Raw genomic sequence first — 20,206 nt, 5'->3', positions numbered from 1 at the left:
CTGTAGGGATGGAAAGTTATGAGGGCAGAGGAAGAGGCTCAGGTCCTTACTGGCACTGGTGAGAGAAGGACAAAGTCAGGACTGCTCTTCTGCATGGTTAGATTTGGGCAGATCAACCAGGCTGGTCTGGCGGTGGGGTGAAGGTGTGCTGAGGACAGCGGGCAGCACAGGAGCTGGGCTGCAGGCAGGAACATACAGAGTTTTGGGGCTAAAGCTGGTGTGTGGTTCCCTTAATAATTATTGGAAACTCATCTATTGCAGATGAGCACGTAGGTACCCCGTGGGAGGCTGAGGGGCAGGGTGACTGAGTGGGATGAATAGGGGGTTGAGCAAGTGCTGCTTGTAAGACTCATGGCCTACATCGCAGCCCACACAGAAGCTGCCCCCAGCACGGGGTGGCAGTGGGGGAAAGTCTCATCCTATCCTCTACATGCAGTCTATGCTGGCCTGGCTCCTGGAGCCCAGGGGCTCTCTGGGTTTCTGGTGGGAAGGATGGGCTCATGAAGAGCACGAGAGCACAGAGAAGGGCTATAAGCTCTGGCCCCTGAGAGCTTCCTCAAGAATAAGGGCATGGCCTTGGCCAGTAAGTGAGGCTGTGATCTCTGGAGCAAAAGTGAAGAGGCACCTAAGTGACAAACTGCAGCAACCCCAGTGTGCCCTGCAGCCCAGCACTGCTCCAGCCTGTCTTCTGCCTCAGAATAGCGCACACCAGCAGGATGGTTCTGCTGTGAGAACCATACTGCAAAGCAAGCGTGGGCCCTCTGTGTCCACCAGGGCCCCCTTTGTCGTTTTCTTGCCTCATCCTGAGCATCCTGACTCTCCCAAGCCCTGGCCTCTTTTCCCTCACAGATTCTATTCCAAATCTCAGTCCTGGTGGCACCCAGTTCCTTCTGTCTGGCCTCTGTGCCCTCTCACCATCTAAATCTTCCTCACTCCTTCCTCCTCTAGCTTTCTCCCAGTCACCTCTCACTGCAAGAACCATGGACTCAGCATGCCTACCTGGGTCACTGCTTCCCTCCTCCCCTGCTGGCCCCTGCCAAGACAGAGCGCCCGCCATCCCTGGCACTGAATCCCCTAGCCAGACCTGCCCCGCCTCAGTGTGGGTGGGGCCAGAGGAGCCAGTCAGCAGCACATAGCACCAGCCTGCCTATGGAGTTAGTTGGGGTCCAGCTTTGGTGACAGCATGTAGCTCTGCATGGCCAGAAGAGAGGGGCAACAAGGGGCTCATGGGAGCTGCAGTTCCTTCTGGGTCTGTTTTCAACTCAGACCCTAAAGCATCCTGATGGAACACACATTCAGGCTGCTGCTGCTGGGTGCCTACAGTGGCTGCAAGGGTCCTTTAGCTCACCTCACCCTCCCAGCCTTGCTTAGGGAAGGTGCTATGTATTGCACACACTTCTGGGAGAGGTGGCCAAATGAGGGACTCACTGGCAAAACCTTCACCGTGTCAAATGCTCCCACACCTGGTGCTGGGCAGAGTATCACAGCGACTCTGGTCCCATTTCACAAACGAGGAAAATGGAGCCCTGCTTGATAATCTGTCCAACGTACAAGCCGTCTGGTGCATGGCCAGGTGGGCTTGGGTCTCCGGCCTGCCAGGTGAAAGCACTTCTGACCACACACCTCCTCCCCGCCCCGCCCGGGGAAGGGGCTGAGATCCATCTCTGTCCACTTGATCCCCACGTCGAGAGGAGGGGGCCACGTCACACTCGACTCTCTGTACCTTTCTCCCCAGGCTGCCACCCTCTCCCTAACAAGAGAGACTCCTGGTGTGGCATGAGGCAGCTTCAGAGCCAGAGGGCTGTCTTCCCCTCTCAGCCAGGAAAGCCTCCCTTCTGCTCTCAGATCCCTAGCAGTCACCAAACACACATAGGCCACGTATCGAACTCCTGCATTTTACTTGTGTAGAAAGCCCTGGCCCAAGCTCCAGGGCTACCGGAAGGTAGAGAAGCTCTGGGTGCCAGTGCAGGAGGCATAGGGCACACCCCGCGAGCGAATCTGCAGGGTGTGGAAGGTGAGGGGTGGATTGGGGCCCGAGGAGCCTGGGTTCAGGGACTCGGTGTGAGGCTCCATCACTGTCACGGGGACTGCATAGGACAGTGTCTGGGGCCGGTCATCATGGCGTCTCACTGTGCCCTTGCCCAGGAGATGTAGGATGCAGGAGAGGACATCGGTGCTGCTGCAGGCAGACCCCCTGCCAAGGCTGCTGACCAAACCCCTGGGAGGACATGGGCCCTTCTGCCAAGCCTCCAGCACCTGGTGTGGAGAGGAGGGGAAGCAGTTGGTCAAGACACGCTGCTTACCCCACCTCCAGCTGCCACTCCGACCACAAGCTGCCAGGACAGGAGGCCGCAAGGACATTACGTGTACCCAACCTCACTCCTCACACCCACAGGCTCCCTAGTGAACCAGATGCTTCAGACGTGGCCCCACCTCCTCCTGTGTCAGACTGCTCTCCACCCCAAAGCTCCTTCACCCACTGTCCACCCCACCTACCAGACAGACAAGCTGGTCAATGTGCAGCCCCTCGTCCCCATGGGCCTTGAGGATTCGGACAATGAGGCAGTTCAGAAGGTTCCGTCTCTTCTCCAGGTTCCGGCCCTCTTCATCCTCAGCTTTCAGGTATGTCTGAGGTGGGATGAGCCACACGTTGCCCCTCCTTGGCCTGGGCTCCTCACTGGCATCTCGAATCTTGAGTACCCCTGAAATAAGTGCTGGTCACTCGGTGGGGGGCCCACGAGGAGCCTGGCCCTGGCTCAGAACAGAGGCCCCTCTGTCCTAAGTGCATACCTCCTGGGACGTCCTTTTGCTCGTGAAGGTCTAGGGGGCCTCTTAAAGAGGTAAGAGGCCCAATTGCCTGATTCAGCATGTCTTGAGAAAGCCCTGAGAGAGCCAGCAGACTTTCCACAGAGACCTCCTGAGAGAAGAGGAGGGAAATACTCAGGGCCTCCTCAAGGGGTAGAGCAGAAAGGGTGGAGGGAAGGAGAGGGAGTCGAGGTGTAGGGAATAAAGGTGAGGGACAAGTGGTAGACAGAGGGAGGCACAGAGGGGCTGGGCCACCTTCAGGTCGTTGAGGTACAGCAGCAGCCACATCTGCACGGTGGACACATGCAGGGTCTGGTCTCCAAACTGCAGCTCAGCCCGGCCCAGCCACGTCCACTGCAGTCGCCTCTGTGGGCCCCGCTCTACGACAGGGTAGCTCTGACCTGAGAAGGTCAAGGAGAAGGAGGGAGTCATGGCTGTGAGGACACACAATTGGTGGAGCTTTGCCGTTGCTATTCTCTGCAGGGTGCGGCCCAGTGTTTATGGGCACTGTGGTTCCTGGTCTGAGTTTCCAGACCTCAGCCTGCTCTGTGCCTGCCTCCCAGGTAAGCCCCAGCTATCTGGGAGCCCACCCTGTGCCTAGCCCTGCACCAGGTGGGCTCTGATCAGTCCTTCCAGGAGTTCCCCTCTCTTTTTAGTGACAAAACCATGAAGTGAGGAAGGACTAGGGCTCTCATCAGACTGGAGAGAGGAAACAATGTCTCCCCCATTAGCCTGGGAGCTCCCTGAGGGCAGGGTCTGAGTCTCTTCCCCCTCCTTGGTGGCTGCCCAGCCCAGGATCAGCCCCCAGCGGGGAGCTCAGGTTACAGGGACTGACCAGGAGACAGACCCCTACCACTGAGGGAAAGCCCTTTCTGGTAGCCTCAGGTGCCTCCTACCTCCATCCTCCCCACCACCCATAAAGCAAAATCCCGGGTCTTATTTTAAGGACAGAAAAGGCAACAGTTTGGGGATCTGGTGCCTGACAGCACCCCCATCCCTGCTCCAATCCCAAACCTAAGCTCCTGCCCCTTTCTTCTCAAATCCACCCCATCAAGACTCCCAACCCCAGGTTCTTTCCTGGTATCCCATCCTCTTCCCAGCCCCCAGTTCCCTCTGCCCGGCTCCTCACTCTTGTTGTAGAAGTTGGAGTATCGGTTCAAAGTGCCCCTCAGGTAGGAAGGCAGGCAGATTTTGGGGTTCAGCGTGTGGCAGATGGAGGCAATGGGCCAGCAGCGTGGTGACAGGACTAGCACAGACACTTCTGGCATTGCCCCTTCATAGTAGAGGTCCTCATTCTCCTCCTCCTCCTCCACCTCTGCTTTATCTGCTGCTGCTGCCGCTGCCCCAGCTTCCTCAGCTTCCTCTTCGTTCTCTCTCTCATACTCCTTGCCACTGGCCCCATGGCCCCCCTGAAGAAGGAACACAGGGTTCCCAAAAGCCGACAAGCCTCCTCTGGTCTGCTCCAGGCCTCTCTCCTTCCTGCCCTCCCATTTGCTAATCCCTCCTAACACCCACCTGCATCTTTTTCTCTGTGTCCTCCAGCTTCAGGAGTTCCTGGTCAAGCCGCTGGAGCTGGTAGACGTGGAACTGGCGCTGCAGCTCCTCGGAGGTGCTCAGACTCCGCAACATCTGCTGGGGGAGGCGGTTGGGGAAGCAGAGGCCGATCTGCTCCAGCACGGCCCCCTCCAGCCAGCTCGAGCCCACGCCCAGGAGACGGTCTGCCATGTAGTGCCTGCAGCACACACAGCCCGGGCAGAGCCTCAGTCTGGGCAGGCGGCACGACCCGGCCTCCTGCTCCAGGACACCAGTCTGCCTGGACCCCAGACTCCCAGGTCCTGTGAGCTGACTCTGCCCCTGTCATCCTCCCTCCTCCCACCTCCCACTGCCTAGGTCCACACTCACTGGTAGTAATACTCAAAGGTGGTGGCTATCTCCAGGCCAGAGAAAACCAGGACAGTTTCCAGGCATCGCTGCAGTTGCGCCAGCATCTCCATTCCCCGGGCACCCCCAATCCGGCTGCCCTGGATCCTCTGGTCAATGTGCCGAGCGAACTGCTCACTCACCTGGACAGTGGGAAGAGCACAGGAAAACCATGAACGAGCAAGTGGAGGAGGTGAGGGGGAGCAGTGAACAGGGTCAGAGGAAGTAGACATGAATGGCCAGCAGCTTCATAATTGGGTCAATGCTTCTATGAAATCATTAACAGTTGTGCAAATTAATATTAACAATTAATAAGTGTTTTTTCACATTGAGCGTGTCTAAAAATCAAACCGATAACAATAATTTAAAGTGAGGAAATAAGTTAAGTGCACAAAGATGGTCCCACTGTGGTGTTACTGATAAGAGCACAACCAGAAGCAACTCAAGGAGCCATTGCTCCATGTACCTGCTGCATGGTTCTTTGTTACCAGGGTGAGTATCATATTTTAGTTTATCATTTGCTAAACTGTGTGTCTTCCCTAGGAGACTATAAACTTTGAGGGGAGGGACAGGATCTATCCCAGCTCTTATCACAGTGCCTGACACATTTTAAGCACTTATTAAATATTTATGGAATGAATGCTAATGGTGGAGTAAGTTATAGTACATCCATTAGATGGAATTTATGCAGATATAAAAAATGAAGACAAATAGCAACACTGAACAAGGCTTTTAATGTAATGGTCAAAAGAAAACAGGGTAAAGCATTTTAGCTACTTACGAGCAAACTACATGAAATCTCACACACAAACAGAAGAAAGTTTATCAAGATATATTAGGATGGCATGCTGCAGGTCACTTTTTTTTAAATTTTTTCTTTTGGTGAGGAAGATTGGCCCTGAGCTAACATCTGTGCCTGTCTTCCTCTATTTTGTATGTGGGACACCACCTCAGCCTGGCTGACCAGTGGTGTAGGTCTACACCCAGGATCCAAACCCAGGAACCTGGGTCACCGAAGTGGAGCACACTGAACTTAACCTCTACACCATGGGGCCAGCCCCTCTTTTTTCCATATTTTGAATTTTTGATAACATGGTTATATACAAATACGTGTTCCTTGGTGAATGGGAATGGAAGGGTGGGCCATTTTGAGGAGATGGAGAAGGGAGAGTTGCGGAGGTGAGGTGAGCTGGCAAGGCTTACGTGGGCAGCTTTGAGAAAAGGGAGCTTCAGCAAGGCACCAGCACAGCCGTTCTGCAGGGCCAGCAAGAAGGCTGCCCGTGGCCCAAACAGCTCGGAGCTCGACTTCTGCAGGTTATTAAAGTGTTCACAGTAGCGTGGCACGAAGTCATCATCCCGCCAGTGTGAGGTCAGAAAATTGTTCACCTGGAGGGAGGTGGCAGCAGCGTGAAGAGGCAAGCCAACATGCCACCTTTATAGTTCTTCCCTCCCTCCGCCGCACCTGCTCCTGCCCACCTGCTCCTCCACCACGGCTCCCCAGCAGCGGGTCAGGTTTCTCATGATGCTGCTGGGAAGTCCCCGGGTAGCCAGGGAGCTCCAGTCATGGCTTCTGTTTCTGCCCTCTGTGGAGACAGAGGAAGGGGCAGGGGCAAGGAGGGGGCAATCCCTCAGCTCCTGGGTCCCCATTCAAGGGTGAACCCTGGGGCCTTTCCTGACATGCTCCCACCCAAAATGATGCTCCTGGGTGGGGGTGACACAAACCTGGAAGATGAACAGGCTGAGCACATACGGAGGGGAAGGATGAGGAGGGACAGAAGCCTGTAGCATGCGAGTGGGGAACACAGGGAAATGCCCCAACTGAGCTCCCACCTGAGTCCCCAGTACTCACGGGGCCGAGGAGTGGCCACCACCAGAGGGGGCACCTCACAGGGCTCCACATGCACCAGCAGGTGGGTGAGGCGGCGCACCCGCGAGGAGAAAGCTGCAGCGCGGCTCTGGGGGTTGTGGGCAGCTTCCCGACACTCCAAGTACTGGTCCAGCAGCCAGCCCAGGGGGCTGACACCATCCTCATCTAGAGGTTGGGAAAAACAAGCAAGGCAGGGCGGTGGGAGAGGCTGGGCTGCACAGGAGCGCAGAGAGGAGCAGATGGATGGATGATATGGGGAAGAAAGTGGCAAGGCCCCTCCTGACCTTGTGGTATCAGGGAGACACGGGAAAGCACCGGGGCACCAAAGGAATGCAGTACTGAAGGGCCAAGAGCACAACCCTCAGGGCAGAGGAAGAAGGGCTGCTAAGTGGGGCCAAGCAATAAGATGGTAAAGGGGGCCAGGGTCAGGCTGGTTACCAGGGGAGGTGATGTTCTGCACCAGTGGGCTGACCAGGGCTTCCCAGCAGGTCTTGCCCAGAGCTTGGGCGGCCTCGTTGTCAGGGAGGAAGCCATCAGCAAAATTCTGCTCATGGCGCAGAGCCCCATGGAGTCTGGGGATGAGAATAGGGAAGGAAGGTGTCAGGAACTTGAGGCTTAAGTTACCCCAGTGTCCACCCAGCCTGAGACTGCCAGCTAACCCCTAGCAACCAGACCAAATCCCTGCTGGGAACTTCACAACTCCCCTAGGTTAACTGCACATCCCATTCCCAGCCCATCACGGAGATCTGTTTTCTTTAGCCTTTCTTCCCTTCCCCAACTGCAAAACACTCCAGCCCCCACCCCAAGCATGCTGACCTTCCATCTTATGCCCTCCACAGAACCCCGCCCGGCAGCCATCTGTAATACTCTTGCCTTTCACACACACACAGGCACACTCACATGCTCACACACACCTAGAACTCAGGTGCAGGAGGCTCCTGCGGTCCTCTGCTATGTCCTGGCTCCAGGCCTGTGCCCGAACCATGTAGAAGAGGCGTGTGTGACGACACAGCTGCTCCTGGAACACTGGCCAGAACGTGGGCTTGGGGCCCAAGACCTCCAATCCCCGAATGCGCGTGTCGATGCCACCCTGCAACGCCCAAAGGCTTGTTTTCACCTGCCCCACATCCTCCTCAGGACGGGCTAGTGTCAGCCACACCCTCAGGCCTCACTCCTGGAGCTGCTCGCAACCCTGGCGGGAGCTCTGGCCCAAGATCTGCAACAGTACAGGGTCCAGAGCCCCAAGCCTGGGGCCACACCTCACCCTCCTGCCATACCTGCTGGCAGCGCTTTATGCGGATCTGGATGATGGGCCAGAAGCGGTTCAGGTTCTCCAGGAGGATCAGCCGGCTGGCAGAGGGCATCACATTGACCTGATGGTGGGCAGAGAGGACTGTCACCTCCACACATGTGGATGGGAATGCTGAGAGCACACAAGTCTTTTCCGGTCCCCTCACTATGTCCCTCTCCTCCCTCAGCCCTGGGATGGACAGGGTCCTAATGCCACCCTCACTGCTCAGGGCCTGATGCCATCACACAGGAACAGGGATAAACGACTCAACTTTCTATGAGGCTCAAGACAGGGAGGAATATAGGAGGTTAGGAGTCTGGGCAGGAGAGCAGATCCTGTGAGGGGTGGTCTAATGGCACGGGGGTCCCTACCGAGTTGAGTTCTGTGTTAAGAGAGCTGGTGCTGTCACCCCCAAACACTACCACTCTGGCTGGCATGTAGCTCGAGTCTTCGCCAGCCACCAGCAGAGTGAGCTGCCTGGGAGTGGAGAAGGGGAAGCAATCAGAACTGGAACCAGTCATGTCTTTGCAGACAGAACGGAGAGGACTCTGGTCACTTTCAGGGGGTGGTGCTTCCCAAACACAGGGAAGTCACGAGAAAGTGCAGGTCTATAGCTAAGCATATGCGTGGAATGTGATACCTGATGAGGACACCCTGGTGCATGTGCAAGGTGATGTAGTGGGAGCCGGCGCTGCCATTGGACTCCCAGTAGGTCTTGGGGTTGCGGTCCGTCAGCTTGCTGGCCCGGTGCGGGTTGGAGGACACCTCCACCTTCTCCCAGCACTTCTCCTCCTTCACTTCCACACTGGAGCCTGGGGGCAAGCGGGAGGGGGTGGAGGTCACAGCCTGGTAGGTGTAGAGGGAAAACAGACGTAGGTGTGGGGATGTGGCGTAGTGTGGGGAGAGGCACGAACCCTGGCAGAGATGCCTGAGGAACACGTCAAAGAAGGGGATGTTGATGGGTCGGTGGGTTCGTCTGTGGTCTTCAATCTGGCCCAGCACCATCTGCAGCCGGGACATCAGAGAGGAGGGGTGCGGGGAGAGAGGAGGAACATGGAAACAAGTACGGAGAAAAGACCCAGCAGCAATGGGACTTTCTTCATGACACTGGCACAGCAGGACCAAATGGGGAAGAGGGGCGGAGAACAGACGCCCCGGGGCCACTGGACTCACCTGCCTTTCCCAACTTCAGGAACACACCCCCTGCCCCGGCTGCTGCTCCAGTTTCATATTCTTACCCAGCTGTGAACCCACAAGCTTCCCCTGCCCTTCCTCCTGACCTGGATACAGCCTCCCAGGATGTTGGTGGTGAGTTTCCGGTAGAGGTGGGCATGCTTCTCACACTTGAAGACCATGTCCCGCAGCTCCTGAGCCAGCTCCAGCTTTCCCAGGTGCTTTTCCAGGGCCTTGGAGATGGCATCTCGGGCTCCCAGCTGATTAAGCACCACAGCATAGTCCCTGCTCACCGAGGCCAGGTGGTGCAGGAAGAAGATCAGTTCCTGAAGCACCTGGGATGGGACAGGGGGATGTGAATAAAGGGGACAAGGCATGGGCCGCAGGGTATTGCAGTAGTATTTATTATACACCCACTGTGTGCTGGATGCTGGGGTCACGGCAGTGAACAAGACAGAGTGAGGAAGTAAAAAGACAGGGATGGAAGAGACACGAAGGCTGGGTGGAGTCAGAGAACTAAAGACAAACTGAAAGGGACATGCCCTGCCACCCTGGGGTTCTCGACTACTGATTATGTTGGCAGCAGCTGCAGAGAGCATCCCAGGTTGTTTCTTTTCAGGCCTAGCTGTCCTAAGAACCAGCTGTGGGGCTGCATCTTGAGATGCTCAGGCCCCAAGCACAGATACCTGATAGCAGGGAGGGGACCGAGAGGGACCAGATATGTGTGTGGGCACTCAGTGAGTCCACCGCAGAATCCAAAATCTGAGTAACAGCCAAAGGTGTGTACTGCAGACCCCCACTGCCACTATGACCCTAGTTCTCTGACCCCTTCCCAAAGCTTTCCATGCCCAGGACCTCTCAGTGGCAGGGGTCTCTGGGATGTGATGATCCCCTCTGCCTCCTTCATCCCCCTTTCCCCACAGGCCCAGCCAAACAGGAGTCACTGAGGATCTTAACATAATATAGACATAACCTTTTGTGTAAGAAAGGAGAGGGCAAATAAGATCATGCATTTGGGTTTGTTTAGAAACACAGCAAGGATACAAAAATGAATACAAGTGGTTACCAACAAAGGGGCGTGTGGGGGCACTGGGAGAACAGGGATTCAGGTGGGAGTGAGGATTCTCAGTGTATACCTCGTTAGATCATTTTGATTTGTGAACAGTGTGAATGTAATACCTATTCAAAAAAATAAAATTCAGTTTTAAAAACAAAACCCAAACCAAGTGCACAAAGGCTCCACTGTGCCCTCCAGAGCCTCGCCTGGGGTCTGCCTCGGCACAGGCTGCCTCGTGTCCTCTCCCTCTCAGCATCTCCCCTGAGCAGGGCAGGGTACCTCTCGGTCAGTGTCTGGGGACCGCAGGCAGGCCATGCAGGCATCCATGGCCTCGTGCCAGGGGAGCAGCAGCGCCTCGGGAAAGTCCACCAGTTGCGTGAGGATTCTGGGGAGCAGAGCACGGGAGGGGAGAGATGTGCAGCCAGCCTCAGAGACCCCTTTGCCCAACCCTGTCTCTCAGCACCCCCTCACCTCAGAACGGTCAGGTGCAGGGACTTGTTGGCCGCCGGAGTATCAAGGCTCCGCATGAGCACGAGGAACGGCTGGGGCTGTCTCTGCAGCTGCAGCAGCAATGGCTTGACTTCACTGTCCCGGGCCCCCTCTGAGCTGAGGGCTCGCTCCAGATCCAGGAAGATTTTCCCAGGCTGACCATAACCCTCTGCCAGACGCCGCAGGGGAGTGTTGGGGCACTGAGTCGGGGGTTCTTTTGCTACAGGCAGGGAAAGTCACAAGAGTTGGGCATCGTTAGTCACGCAAAGGATCAGAGGACAGACTCTTAACTCTCCATCTTGTTTCCTAATTTCTTCTAAAAATGTCTTTGATTTTTTTTGTCCCTCTAAAAGTTAGGTTTGCGGATCTCAAAACATCTCTTAATGTACTAATAAGGAGCTTCACAACAAACTTTGTATTCTTAAATAGCAAAGGAACTTCCTGTCTGCAAACAGCAGAGCATTTCCCTATATCTAAAAGCATGCAATAATTTGTTTTTCTCTACAAAAGAAAAAGTTAAATGTGGGAGCTTTTCAAGGCTTCAGATCTCTTGCGATTTTCTAACTGTACATCCGCCTTCACTCTTTGGAGGGAGTACAATGTCTGCTCCATTCATTGCTTATCTCTAAGTTTTAGATTCTTCCTAAGGTGCTATCTCTTCCAGACAGCACTGCACAAAAATCAGCACAAACATCTCTCCTGGGCTAATGCCCTCCTAGAAGCCAGTCTGCAGAGCTGCTGAGTCTGTTTGGCACCCCACCTTCCACTCTGGCTGCATCTGCTGATTCCTGAGGCTGGGCCTGGGCTTCCAGCAGGGATGCGTAAGCTGGCTGCCCTGCCAGGGCCTCGGGCCCATATTTCCTGTAGACTCGGCAGTTGAACAGGTCCCTGAGAGCGCTGTCATCAAGTCGCTGTGGCAGAGCCAGCAGCAAGTCTTGGGCCAACTCCATGGGCACGGCCAGCTCAGCCAGGACCTCGTCATCCAGAATCTGTCATCAAGGAGAAGCTCTCACTGCAGGCAGGCCTGCCAGCACAGAGGCTCCAGGGGCACTTGGCAGAGGTGGGGATCTCTGCACATGCCTTCTCCATCCTGAACCTCTCATGGCTGGCAGCTGGCTCCTCCCAAACAGCTCACCAACACCTCTGAACATTCTAGACCCCTCCCCTGCAGCCCCTTACACTATTGAACTCCGCTTCCCATCCTGAGCCTTCCGAATGTTCTACGACATTCCAGCACTTGCAGTGGAGCCCTCCAAATTGTGTACATCTCCGGGAAGGCTCTACCTCCCCATCCAGGTTCTCCTGGAGGATCTGGAGAACCTCCTGATGGTCAGGTCCATCCAGCTTCTTGATGAAGAAGAGGAGCTCCCACCACTCGGCCTGGGTCAGGTGTTCACTCTCCTCAGTGTCCTCATCCTCAGGCAGCACGCAGGGCACAGCATAGAGCTCTGTCATGGGCTTCCACCGCCAGGATGGCAAGGCTATGGAAATGGGTCATAGGGCACAGGGATGTCACTGCCTACCCTGCCAGAGCACTGCTCCTGTGCTCAAAGCTGACCCCTGCCTCCTCTCTAGGCTTACCTGCACCCAGGGCTCCAGTGACCACTGCCCCCTTGTACTCATCAGCCTTGACCACATTCTCAATGTCTTCCTCAAAGCCCAGAATCTCCAGCATGTGCCAGTGTACCCAATAGGTACGGCCCGTCGACTCCCACAACACCTGGAGGATACGGGAAAGAGAGAGAGGGAAGGGGAAGAAAGGGCTCACTTAATGACTGGCTGTGGCCCAGTGATGAGCACATATAGCCCTCAGGGTGACTACCCAGCCAGGTTTGCAAAAACCTCCAAATAGCAAAACACTGGCATATGGAGGACACAAAATACACACAAAGGACTCCTTCCACTACTAGGGGTGGGGCTCTGCCTCTCCTCTCACCCTATCCTTGATGGCGTAAGCCCCTACACTTCCTCCTGGCCTCAACCACCCTGTCTCCTCTGACCTTTGGGAAAGTCTTGCTATATAAGCTTCTTCCTAGGAGAGTGTTCCTGACCTCACAGCCTCCTAGACTGAGGTTTTCTCAGCCCTCCAAATGGCCCCCCTCTCAATTGCTGACCCCCCTTTTACCATCCCAATCCTATTGAGGGTTTTCTCCCTGGGTGGCCTGCCAGAGACCACTGCATGAAGCCCCAGTTATGCCCTACCCAAGAGAGATCCCCAGCAGCATCCCACCACCATGCACTCGCTCACCTGCACAGGGGGCACGCCACTGTTGCTCTGACGGAACTCGCCCTCGTCCCCAGCACTGATCTCCTCGTAATCATCCAGCATCCGCACTCGCATCCCTGGCTGCAGCGTATCCCGCACATACAAGGCATAGGTATTGCCACTTGCAAACTCAGAGCGAGGGCGAAACCGCCTTGACCTCCTGAGGGAGGGCTGGGCCTGGGCAGGTGGCAGCCCTGGGCCGGCATTTGTCAGCTGGGGCTGGAAGATGGAACAGGAGGACCGTGCCAAGGGCCCCTGTCTGCTTGAGGCCCAGTCCCAGCGCATGGCCTGCACCAGCTCTGAGATCAGGGTGCCCATGGCCATGCTGAACTCCAGCTCCAGCCGACCCCTCTCCCCACTCAACTCCTCGGGGGCAGAGTTGTTCTGCACTCCTGGTTCTGCAGCACTGTCATTCAGCTTATCGAGGAGGAAGGTGACATGCAAATAGTGCTTCACCAAGGAAAAGAGCAGCCTTCCCGGGACCTGTAGGACACAACCTTTGTCTGCCTATGTGGACTATGTCCACCTTGTCCCACCTTCAGCCCCTCTCTACACCATCCTCTATGGACAGGTGCAAAGGCCTGGTCTCTAGATCTTGTTCATAGCTCTCCCACAATGCCCCCACAGAATACCTGTGGCAGTTGAATGCCCTCGAAAGACATGGGGTGTTCAGAGAGTGTGGCCTGTGCAAACAGAGCCAGCAGAGCACAGCGGCTGTCAAAATCCAGGTGCTTCTCAATGGCCTCTTGTTGGCTCAGTGACAGAAGAATCTGGGTCCGGGTGCCTGTAACCCACACCCCAATCAGTAACTGCTCCCTACCCTCTCCCTTCCCAGGCATCTCTCCTAGATCCTCTATTCTCTCAGTCCAATCCTCTGCCTCGACACACTAGGAATGACACGATTTGCTTCAAAAGCCAAAAGTGAGGGGCCGGCCCCGAGGCCGAGTGGTTAAGTTCGCGCACTCCGCTGCAGGCGGCCCAGTGTTTCGTCGGTTCGAATCCTGGGCGCGGACATGGCACTGCTCATCAAACCACGCTGAGGCAGCGTCCCACATGCCACAACTAGAAGGAGCCACAACTAAAAATACACAACTATGTACCGGGGGACTTTGGGGAGAAAAAAGGAAAAAATAAAATCGTTAAAAAAAAAAAAGCCAAAAGTGACTATCTTTTTCATATCTACCTATGTATCTATCTCCTACAACAGTCTAATAGTGTAAATGCTAAACTCTTCCTTTGCAAAGAAAGCCAACTAATATGAAGTTCTTGAGAACTCAGTCCTTCCTCTTTCTGTAGAGTTGCCTGCACCCACCTTCCCATCTCCGTTTTTCCAACTCTAAGAGAAGGGCAACAGAATCATTTACACACTGATGAAGTCAGAGGTTCCTGCCACTGTGTCTTGGCAGGCCCTAAGCCAGCCCAGCCCTTCTCCTGCTCCCTTTTCCTCCCCACGCTACTCCTCACCAGCATCATGGGATGCCAGGGCTTGTATCATCCGGCCCGCGCTCCAGCGAATCTGATAATCGGGACTGCTCAACATGTGCATGAGCAAGTCAAGGACCCTTGGGTCTTTGAACACCCCAGTGAGGGGCTCGATGCTGGCGTAAGCGCTGAGCACATGGACAGTGTGAAGCAGAGGAGCAGGGGGGATGCTGCCCACACACTCCTCCAGCTGCCGAAGCGCCCTCTGAATCAGAGACTTCACGTCAGTTTCCATCTCCCCCAGCACAGACTTGTCCAGGGCCCCAGCCTCCCCTCCAGTCTCCTGGGAGGGCCCGATGACCTGGCCATCCTCGCCCAGCATCTTGTGGCAGTTGGCATAGATCTCGTCGTTGGACATCCATAGCAGGATGTGCTCAGCCTTGCAATCCACTTGGCCAGAGCCCCCTTCCCCATCATCCCCACGCCTGAGGATGAGCCAGCGGATCTGGTACTCAGGATGCCCATCGTGGCCCACCCGCTGGCGGATCAGCTCATCAGGGTAGGCGTGCAAGCCGGGCCCCAGGGGCACTCTGAATTCCCTGTAGCGGAGCTCCCCCACCATCGTGGCACCTGGTACACACAAGGAAAAGAGAACAGGCAAGCTAGAGTGAGAGGGGAGGTCAGAAAAGCAAGGACATCCAGGAGTTGTGGGAACAGCTGTGGGGCTGGGTGGGGTAAAGCAGGGCCCAGGAGTTGCCTGCTACAGGCTGGGTGGGGTCAGGCCCAAGCAGAGGAACACTGGGGTGTTTGTTCTGAGAGAACACAAAAATCGGGGGCTAAAAGGAGGGTCCAAGGCCCTGCAGCCTGGAGGGGGTTGGTTTGGAGCTGTGGGAAGGGGACCGTGGGGGCAGGGCAGCCTTGGAGTTACAAGTGAGTCCCAAGGCCCTGCGACAAGCGGCAGCAGCAGCCCTGGGAAGGCAATATGCAAAGCCCAGAGGGGGGTGTGTTTGCGGGGCGTTGGGAAGAGAGACCCCGAGTGTGTACGGGAGGCGGGCCTAGCTCTAAAGGTAGAAGCACAGGAGTGTGAGTCGCAGAGACAACAGATCCATGGAATTGGTGGTGGGGTGAGGGCGCAAGGCGCGACGGGCTGGGAGGAGGGGCCGGTGGGCTGCAGGAGCTGATGACTGGAGGCACTGGAGCAGTAAGGCTTGGAGGGTGACGCGAGACCCGGGACAAGGGTCACAGGAGACCCGATGGGCGAGGGGCGCGAAGCTTGATGGCCGGAGTCGAAGGCCCGAGAAGCAAGGAGCGCGAGGCAAGGTGAGGGGGAGGGAGCGAGGCCGGATAAGCGAGAAACCCGAGGCCCGGCGGAAGGGGGGCCGCGAGGTCGGGTGAGCGCGAGGCTCCGTGGCCGAGTGGGCTGAGGAAAACGCAGGGTAGGGGCAGGGGGCCGCGACGGGGCTCTGGCCACCTCAGAAGCCGATGGGGGTCCTGGCGCGAGGCCTGTCCTTCGCAGAGCTAGGGACGCGGCGCAGACGATGGCGGCGACGCTGGCAGAGATTTGGGCCCCGCCTGCGCCCCCCGAGGGGGTCGAGGCGGAGAGGTGGGAGGGGGCGTGCCTCCCGAGGACTGGCAGGCGGGCAGGGGGCGTGGCGCGCAGGGACGAAGGGCCCTGGGGCCGGGCGCTGTCATCGCCCGCGCGCAGGTCCACGGCGGCTGGGGCGGGGCGGGGCGGAGCCTGATCCCCCCAGCGGCACCGCCCCCCCAGCTTTGGGGGCTCCGGCGCCCGCCCGGAGCCGCGGCTCATTTCCGCCGGACCCAGCGGAAAGCTAGGGGCCCTGGGAGAGCGCCGGGGCGGTGCCGCCCGTGCCACCTCGGCGACGCGCGGCACCTCCTCTTTGCGCCGCCCTTTCCTCTTCCTTCTGGTCCTCCCTCCTGCCACCGGAAGTGCCTTTCCCCTTTCCCAAAGTCAGAACTGGTAAAGTCCTTGGAGGTCATTTATTCCCCCTCCTCCATTACACGTGAAGAAGTGAGACAAGGGGATGGGGGAGGGGCTCGAAAAGAAAGGGGAGCAGCTTCAGTCTTTGCCCATATTATCCTTTCCTTTCTCCTCCCCCCGCAGTTGTTTGCTCCTGGTTTTTTCCCGGTCCAGTATGTACCATCCTCCCGCCCAAAAAACCAGTAACAGATAAAAGTGGAGGGCCATTTTATTAGAATTCGGGGATATCAGCTTTGGGCAGCAGCTGAGGGGAGCTTCACATAACTCTTCATAGGCGGCAACGGCCGAATCTTTCGGCCAGCCCAGCCCCCCTTGCGGTGCCATAGCCCGCTGTTAGGCCTTTTGCCCAGCCAGCGGTTCCGCCCAGCCTTGCCGATGACCCGTTTGTTATGATCAACGTTGGATACTCGACCTACTGTTGCTATGCATGTTTCCAGCACCTGACAGAGAAAGCAGATGGAGAATACACCATGGGGGGAAAGAGCCTGATACTGTTGAGGGCACGGACTCTTAGGAGGCTTCCTACACTCAGTGAGAGAAGGGAGAGAGCAGGGGAAAAGCACAACATAATTGAACCTGAGTGCAGGTCCTACTGTCGCTAAAAACCAGACACTGTTTCCTGTTCCATCATGGTATCAGCCTGACAAGGCGTGCCTAGTCACGTGGCAGAAAAGGACAGACCCAACTGGAGGCAGTGCCTAACATAAAACACCTGGGAGCTATCTTGGACAGGAAAGGTACGTTCCAAAAATCCCTTTTTTGCTGATCCATTCCACCTGTAGCCGCACACATACCTGCATCTGCCTCTTAGAGGGCAGCTGGATGATGGCTGTCCCATTCACCTTCCGCAGAAGCACACCACATGTCCCTGGGGAAGGGAGAAGCAGCTTTGCCACCCTCCACAAAGGAGGAGGTGGGGAACAGATTTACAGGGGGCCGTACCCCACACTGCCCTTGCTTTGCCCTTTGGGAGCAGATATACTGAAGCAGGATGCATGCAATGTTTTAGGTCAAAACACAAGCACCTCTTCACCCTCATTTTCCTTCTTTCTCTCTGCCAGCGGACCAGAGGTGGGCCCAGGCGTTCAGAGACTTTTGACCTCAGGTACTCTTTGGCCTTCCAAATTTTAAGACCCCAAGTAGCTCCTTTCCTCATACCTGCAGCTCGGATATACTGAGCTCCCCGGCCTGGCTCACTCTCCACATTGTTGATGAGGGTCCCTACTGGCAAGGCCCCGAGAGGATGTGCATCTCCTTCCCGAGCAGCCACTAAAAGATGGAATTTCATCAACACCAGAACCCTTGCAGCCTCCCAGCCCACACACACTTGGAAGCCATCTCTCACCTGCCATTCGGCCTATGTGGTCAGAGTTCAGGATTATATCTCCAGCCTGCATGTTTTCTGTGGCAATGATCCAGCGTTTCCGGCTACCCCCAGCAACCAGAGCTATGTCTGCTGACCTGTTCAGGATGAGGTTCAGGTGAGCAGACCGTCTAGGCAGCCCCACATTTGAAAAGCCACAGAGCAGTCATTCAGGCATGCCATTATCACTGCACGTCCCAAACTTGCCTACAGGGATCATAGCGGACAGTGATGACCTTCTCCTCAAAGGGTCCTGACTTGGTTTCCTGCTCAGGCCGGAAGCGTAGAAAGTCAATCATGCGATAACGTTGCTTGTGGCCCCCGCCAATACCATGCACCTTGATTCGGCCTGTGGTCAGGACAGTGGGGCAGGCGACATGACCCAGGTCAGACAAATCAGCTCCCAGCATTGGGAACAGGCCTGTCCCGGGCAGAGAGCACTGCTTCCCAACATTATGACACAAGAAGAAAATTATAAAAACTTGCACAACACAATGGGGTCAAAGAGGGTGGAGAAACATCTACAAGGAGCTGGGTAAAAACATAATTGTATGATATTGAAATTGGATAAAACTTCAGATAAAATCTCTACAAATTACTGATTTCAGTAAGTTTACCGAGGATTTGAATAAGGATTCAGTAAGGATTACTGAGCATGTAAACAGTGCTCAGTTTTAACTTTTACAAATTTTTGAAGGGTGTGAAGAAAAATGTGGAACTTCCTGTGTATGTCGTTTTCTTCAAGTACTTAGATTGTCTTTAGGAGTACAGACCACTTGTCTGTTGCTTTGAATTCTACTCTCGCTCTTACACATATACTATATGCAAGTCTCCTAAGTGCTTTTTAATTACATTCCTCTGCCTGTATCAATATATAGACCTAGGGTCCTACCATGGTTCCCCTGTTTACTGCTTAAATCCTCTTGCCCTTGCTCCCACCTGTGTGGTCTCGGCCCCCAGACTTTCTCATCTTCATTGGTGTAATGGTGTACTTGGTTTGACTCTTCCAGGAAACAAAATTGGCACTAAGGGCCACAGAGGTAAGGACTGGGCGGCAGGGAAGCAACATCGAGGCAGAGGGCAGCTGGAGGAGAGCATTGTTTGTCACCTAGAGATAAACAAAAACCTCTTTCACTTTAAAGCTAATTGGAGGAAAAGCATCAGAGAACCAAGGGAGAGGGCACAGACCAAGTTTAGCTTGTAGCCCACTTCCTCCTTTAGCTGTCCCAAAACTCCACTCTTCACAGCTTGCACAGATACCAATGCAGAACATTTATCCAGGTGTGTGTGTTGATTACCTCTCCTCATTTGATCCTCTCATCTCTGAAGCATTTCTTCAATGGAATGTTCTCCCCTTGGTGCATTTCCTTCCAAATTTGGCTCAAAACTCTCTCCAGGAAACTTCTCCTTCCCTAAACAACTCCCTTCTCCTGAGGTGGTAACTTCCACAGATCCATGTACCACCATTAGCACCAATACCTTTTTGGCCATCTGCATTATGTTTCTGAGAGTTTTTCAGATTTGAATGGAGGGGTGGGATCATATCTGTCTTGTTCCCTGCTGCATTCCCAGCATTTCGGAGTAGGCTGCTTTGGTTTTGAATTTTAAGTATGCACCTGCCAAACTACCATCAGCCTGAAAGGTCTAGAGGGGCAAAATTTACAACTTCTCTTTTCTGTGACTCACTAATCACCCACTGGGGACCTTGTAATGCCTTCACTTTAGGCTTCTATTCTTGGTATCTAGCCCTGCATTCTCTAATCTCAGCAATAACTCATCCTTAATGCTTATCAATAATGGTTATGAGCCCAGGCTTTAAAGCCAGACTACCTAGCTCGGATAGTTGATACATGACCTTGGCCTGCTTATCAGTTTCCTCATATGCAAAATGGGAATAATAACTACCTCATAGAATCGTTGCAAGGAGTTCATTTATTTAAAACGTCTATTATTTATGCTTCGCCTATAATAGGCACTCAATAAATATCAATTATTGAAACCTGTACGACTGGTGATTTGTAAAGCACTTTCGCCTCCAATAGCTCGGCTGAGGAATCCAGCGGCCCTGTGAGATAGCAACATTTACAGAGGAGAAAGCGGAGACTGAGAGTGACTTATCCAAAGTCACGGGCCGGCATGATTCTGACCAGGTTCGCGTCCCGCGCCTCCCATCCCCGGTGCCCCTTCTCCGGCACCCCGAACAGAAACAGCCTGATCTCCAGGAGGATTACCTGGGCGGCCTGGAGCAGGCTTGGGCCGGAGGCGGCAGCAGCTGGGGGCGTCAGGCTCAGGGAGCCCAGAGCGCGGGTCAGTACCCGCAGGGCCATGACGGTGGCCAAGCTCCGCTGAGTTCAGCACGCCACCGTTACCTTTAGCCAGACTGCCTGGCGCTCCTGGATGACGCTAACGGGTCCTGGTGGCGTCGCTCCATCGTGACGTAAAAAGAGGCAGGCAGAGAACCCGAGACCGAGTTGGATACACACCTCCTTTCCTCCCCAGCGTGTAGTCAGGGCCAATCCTCGGGCGGCTCCTAGGTCGCGTGACTGGGAAACAG

At 55.3% G+C, this 20,206-nt stretch overlaps 2 protein-coding genes across 4 annotated transcripts; both read right to left on the bottom strand.

Annotated features, from left to right (window-relative positions):
- Positions 1 to 1,879: 1,879 nt before the first annotated feature.
- CUL7 (cullin 7) lies at positions 1,880 to 16,156 on the bottom strand. 2 transcript variants are annotated; one of them, XM_046639910.1, is made up of 26 exons: positions 15,762 to 16,156; positions 14,333 to 14,920; positions 13,501 to 13,652; positions 12,851 to 13,351; positions 12,184 to 12,322; positions 11,782 to 12,083; positions 11,363 to 11,591; positions 10,585 to 10,822; positions 10,393 to 10,498; positions 9,164 to 9,391; positions 8,798 to 8,888; positions 8,524 to 8,695; positions 8,255 to 8,360; positions 7,870 to 7,965; positions 7,507 to 7,682; positions 7,031 to 7,164; positions 6,575 to 6,757; positions 6,202 to 6,308; positions 5,929 to 6,111; positions 4,708 to 4,868; positions 4,321 to 4,537; positions 3,935 to 4,214; positions 3,061 to 3,206; positions 2,791 to 2,917; positions 2,497 to 2,702; positions 1,880 to 2,256 (listed from the first exon to the last, which is right to left on the bottom strand). In XM_046639910.1, the coding sequence occupies exons 2-26, from the start codon at positions 14,910 to 14,912 to the stop codon at positions 1,933 to 1,935; spliced, it is 5,184 nt and encodes a 1,727-aa protein (XP_046495866.1). In that variant the 5' UTR covers positions 14,913 to 14,920; positions 15,762 to 16,156; the 3' UTR covers positions 1,880 to 1,932. The 2 variants fall into 2 exon arrangements, with proteins under 2 accessions (XP_046495866.1, XP_046495867.1); XM_046639911.1 differs by having other exon boundaries at positions 11,887 to 12,083; positions 15,762 to 16,154.
- A 323-nt stretch (positions 16,157 to 16,479) lies between these two features.
- Positions 16,480 to 20,163, bottom strand: MRPL2 (mitochondrial ribosomal protein L2). Of its 2 annotated transcripts, none has more exons than XM_046639922.1 (7): positions 20,022 to 20,163; positions 18,592 to 18,760; positions 17,860 to 18,001; positions 17,635 to 17,750; positions 17,448 to 17,558; positions 17,084 to 17,157; positions 16,480 to 16,729 (listed from the first exon to the last, which is right to left on the bottom strand). In XM_046639922.1, the coding sequence occupies exons 2-7, from the start codon at positions 18,719 to 18,721 to the stop codon at positions 16,517 to 16,519; spliced, it is 786 nt and encodes a 261-aa protein (XP_046495878.1). In that variant the 5' UTR covers positions 18,722 to 18,760; positions 20,022 to 20,163; the 3' UTR covers positions 16,480 to 16,516. The 2 variants fall into 2 exon arrangements, with proteins under 2 accessions (XP_046495878.1, XP_046495876.1); XM_046639920.1 differs by lacking the exon at positions 20,022 to 20,163 and adding an exon at positions 19,884 to 20,015.
- Positions 20,164 to 20,206: the final 43 nt, after the last annotated feature.

This window comes from Equus quagga, chromosome 15 (genome assembly GCF_021613505.1).
Source record: "Equus quagga isolate Etosha38 chromosome 15, UCLA_HA_Equagga_1.0, whole genome shotgun sequence".
NCBI classification, from domain to species: Eukaryota; Metazoa; Chordata; class Mammalia; order Perissodactyla; family Equidae; genus Equus; species Equus quagga.
This window is presented reverse-complemented; position numbering and strand designations above follow the sequence as displayed.